Source organism: Geospiza fortis, unplaced genomic scaffold (genome assembly GCF_000277835.1).
Source record: "Geospiza fortis unplaced genomic scaffold, GeoFor_1.0 scaffold1283, whole genome shotgun sequence".
Taxonomy (NCBI): Eukaryota; Metazoa; Chordata; class Aves; order Passeriformes; family Thraupidae; genus Geospiza; species Geospiza fortis.
The window spans coordinates 84,601-88,555 of NW_005054754.1; the positions used below are offsets into that span (position 1 = coordinate 84,601).

The 3,955-nt window shown below is 38.8% G+C and overlaps 1 protein-coding gene across 1 annotated transcript in view; it reads right to left on the bottom strand.

Annotated features, from left to right (window-relative positions):
- LOC102042834 (kinesin-like protein KIF2A) overlaps nucleotides 1-3,955 on the bottom strand; it is a gene marked incomplete at its 5' end in the record, with an annotated part of 43,181 nt that overhangs the window by 22,599 nt on the left and 16,627 nt on the right. The window contains one exon of the mRNA XM_031065390.1: nucleotides 2,191-2,353. Within this exon, the coding sequence (XP_030921250.1) occupies nucleotides 2,191-2,353 (163 nt within the window). The remainder of the gene's footprint in view (nucleotides 1-2,190; nucleotides 2,354-3,955) is intronic.

Consider the following 3,955-nt stretch of genomic DNA (forward strand, 5'->3'; position numbering starts at 1 on the left):
GGAATGCGGGTGAGTAAGTGCAATGTCTGAGGGAAAAAAAAAAAACAACTGTGCGTTTCTTCTCTCCCCCCTTTCACTCTCTGCAACAAGTCTTAAAGGTGCAAAACTTATTACTATTCAGCATAAACAAATGAGACGATTTGGGGATAAAAGCATCATATAGTCAACCCAGGACAGAGCCCTTCTGAGAAATGTCTCAAACACTCTTAATGAAGCAACTGGAAACAGCCAGGTGTTCCATGACATATGCCATGAGATATGTGTCCAAGGGATTTCCATGGGCATGATGGCCTGCTAATGGCGTAATAAGTTATCAGGTAAAGGCTCTCTCTCTCTCTCGCTGTCTCTCTCTCTCTCTCTCTCTCTCCTCCAGCCTCCAGTGTTGTTTCACTGCATCTCTAGCCAAGTATTCTTGAATCTGAGTCACTTTCCTCCCCCTCTTGTGTTGGAAAATCCTAAGGGATACTGACTGTCTACCAAATAAGTGGGCAGGGAGAGCCAGGAAGTGACCTCTCAGCTAAAAGCCAGGAGAAGTTCAAGCAGTGCCAAGACAACAGATGTCTGGGAAAGGCCAAAGCTCAATTGCTCCTCTATGTGAAGATGTTATCTCCATGTGACCCAGTGTCCTAGTGTGACGTTATGATGCTTGTATCCCCATTCATGTGTCCTGTTTATGCTGGATATTATGTTCTGTGCCTTTAAGACTGGCTCTGAAGGGTGAAAGTTTTGTTTGGGTTTTCTTGTCAGCCTGGCGGGACACAGAGACAGCAGCTAGTGCGGCTTTTGCTTTTTTGCTTTTCCTTTTCACTTTGCTCTCTCTCGCTCTTGCTTCTGCTTCGCTTCTGCTCGCTTTTGCTTCTGCTCGCTTTTGCTTCTGCTCATTAGCTAGTTTAGCTAAACAGTCCAAATTTCTTCCTGGACTGTTTCTCCTTTCCTTTTTTTCCACCATCTCGAACCTGCTCCGTACTGGGACCTGGGAACACCAATGTTGCACCTTGTGGCCTGCAGCAGCTACCCCAGCGCCGGAGGGACTGATAACAGAGCGACCACCCCCGAGAGAGACTTTCTGAATTTGTCATCTTTTTCAGAGTGGTGTCATCTGGTCTTGTTCATTTTGTGTGCTGGAGGGTGTGGTGCCTGTTAAATAAACAGGTTCTTTCCACTTCTCTCCGAGGAATTCTTCCCGAACCGGTTGAGGGGAGAGGCCGTGTGGGTTTGCTTTCTGGAGGGGCCCCTTTGGAGATTCTCTACCAAATTTGCCTTAAACCAGGACACCCAGGTACACCTCACCAGCTAGATCACTCTCTAACAGCTCTTTACTATCTAGAAAGAAAAGATGCTACCAGTAGACAATCATTAGAGACACATTTTCAATGGCACAGCTTTGTTGTTTAGAAGTATTGCATTAGTGTAAAGTAACAGACTAAAAAGTTTTACTTTTGCTACGCTTCTCCTTTTACTTCTATCAAACTTAAGACACAAGTTTTCATTTTCAAGGCCTTTTAATAAATCTCTTATCCACCAACAGGACGTTAACATCTAACATCAGTCAGGATACGATACCAACTTTGACTTCCTAATTGTTGGATTAAAACCAAGATTTAAGAAAATTCTCTGTCTCTATTCCTTAAGGCTATGGGAGGCAATTTCTAAGCATAAGGAAAATTATCTTAATCAAATTCCTTTCTAATATCAATATTCTTTGCAAAAATATTCACAATATTTAGACTACATACTGAGATTATGACCTGTTATGGTGTCTAACTTTGCCTGTATCTAATCCATTAAGCAACTTGGACAAGGTAAACAGCTACTTCTAAACAAATTTTTAAAGTGTTGTGCATTATTCTCTTTCAACTGTGGAAGTGAAACAGAAAAATAAAGGCAAAAATGAAGATCCAAATACCATGGGGTCTCTCTCTCTGTGCTCTTTCCCCACCCTCTCCTGATTTGTTTGTCTCCCGAGGAAGCAATACACACTAGAGCCTGGAAAACTCTTGGAGGATAACTGAGAGCAGGATTCAGGATAAACAGAGCTAAACCAAAAGTAAACAGGCAAAAGAATGGAGTTAGCAATATACATATCTGATAACAGAGAGAATACAAGTCCATAACCAAGGTAAGCCCACAGTTATTGACATCAAAGATATATGAGAAGAAAGATTCCCAAAAAACCCCATATACACATACCTGTAAACCATTTCATTAGGAGCCATGTCATCAAAGGCATAATCAAAACGAAAAGTTTGGTTTTCTAGGTACTTTGTTAAATCCACCTTTTGTTTTGGTTCATGTACCATCACAACATCTTTACTAGGAATTGTTATTACATCAAGGTCTTTCATTAAAGTTTCTATAAAATAAATGAAATATATATATTTGTGAAAAACGCCAATCACTTGTGTTAAAATTTTAGAAGTTCAATAGTAATAAAATAGTAATAAAAATTAGGACAATAAGAATTTGGACAATCAAAGTTAGGACAATAAGAGACAATAAAAACCAAAGAATTACAGATGTCCGGATGCTCTTGGGCACTAAGCCAAAAAAGCACACACACTAACAAAGAATTAACCCTTAAAAGCAATAGCCTGTTGCATATTCATATATCTCATACATGATTCAAACATTTTTCAAACAAAGGGTGTCTTCTGCTTAATTTATGCTCCCCCCCTCATCTTGTAAATCAATTTCTTGGCTCCTAGAAGTCTGGAAGAAGTCTGATAAGGAGGCAATAATTCTTCTCTGGAAATTTTGGTGTCTTGTTGCTGTTATCTTTATGCAATGAATTTCTTGTTATCTTATCCATTCCTTGAGCTAGTTACAAAAAGTATCTTACATCACATAGTTTCTATTTTAATATTATGCTATAGCCAAAAAACTATACTTGCCACACTACTTAAAAAGATTAATATGGCACTACTAAAATTAATACAGTATAACTTTCCAACATAACACATATAGTACTCATTTTAATATTTGCAAAGAGTTAATAATATAATATGCATCTTTCACATATTTAAGCAGCAACGCATCACTAATTTTTACATATTTTCATTGTTTACACTCATAATATCTCAGATAACACAGCTCCTCCAAGCAACAACACTGCAATGGACTTGGGCTTCTGATACCTAGTTAGTAATCTGCTAAGTAAGAGATTTCATTTTTGAAGTCTAGTTGTCCTCTGTTACCAGGTGCTAGAAGGTAAAGAAAGGTACAAAGTTGATTAGAAAAACTAAGATAATTAATGATAGCACTATCATTATAGCTTCATTTTAAAATTCTGTCTTTTTATTTTTCCTAAATCTCTTAAGTTATAGACATATCTTCACAGCTTTTAAAAAGAAAGAAAATTGTTTTCCTTCTACATAGTTTCATTTTTGTATTCCTTCTGGAATCTCAAGTCTTTAATATAGAATTTCTCTAAAGTAAAATGCTTTCTTTAAATTATCTTGTAAGCAGAAAAAGCTGAACATGCTAAAGATGTTTCTTATCACTAGGAATGAACAAAAGCCATCTAGATGCAATTTTAGTAGTGAGTTCTCAGGTTATAATTACTACATAGCACTACGATTTATTGCTAATTGTTGTATGATATATGACAGCAAAACAGAGAACCCAGGGATCCATGAGATGCACAAAAATAATGATCCTTTCTGTGTACAGTCAGGATCACTGATGTGTCCTACTTGCATTTCGATGTGTCATGGGTTTACAGGAAATAGACTTTCTGGGAATGGAATGGCCAGAGGCCAATAGGTGTTCAGATTCTGAAATTGGCACCTGTTTTGACCAGTGAGGTATTTGGATACGCCTCTGAGAACACAGGGGTTAAAAGCAGAGCTGTCCTCTGGGAGTTTCCTCTTTGGGTTCCAGCTGGGAGACAGGTCAGACCTTCCCCTGCCCAGCTCTGTCGGCTGGGCAGGGGGGGGGGGAGCATGCGGCCGGGGGG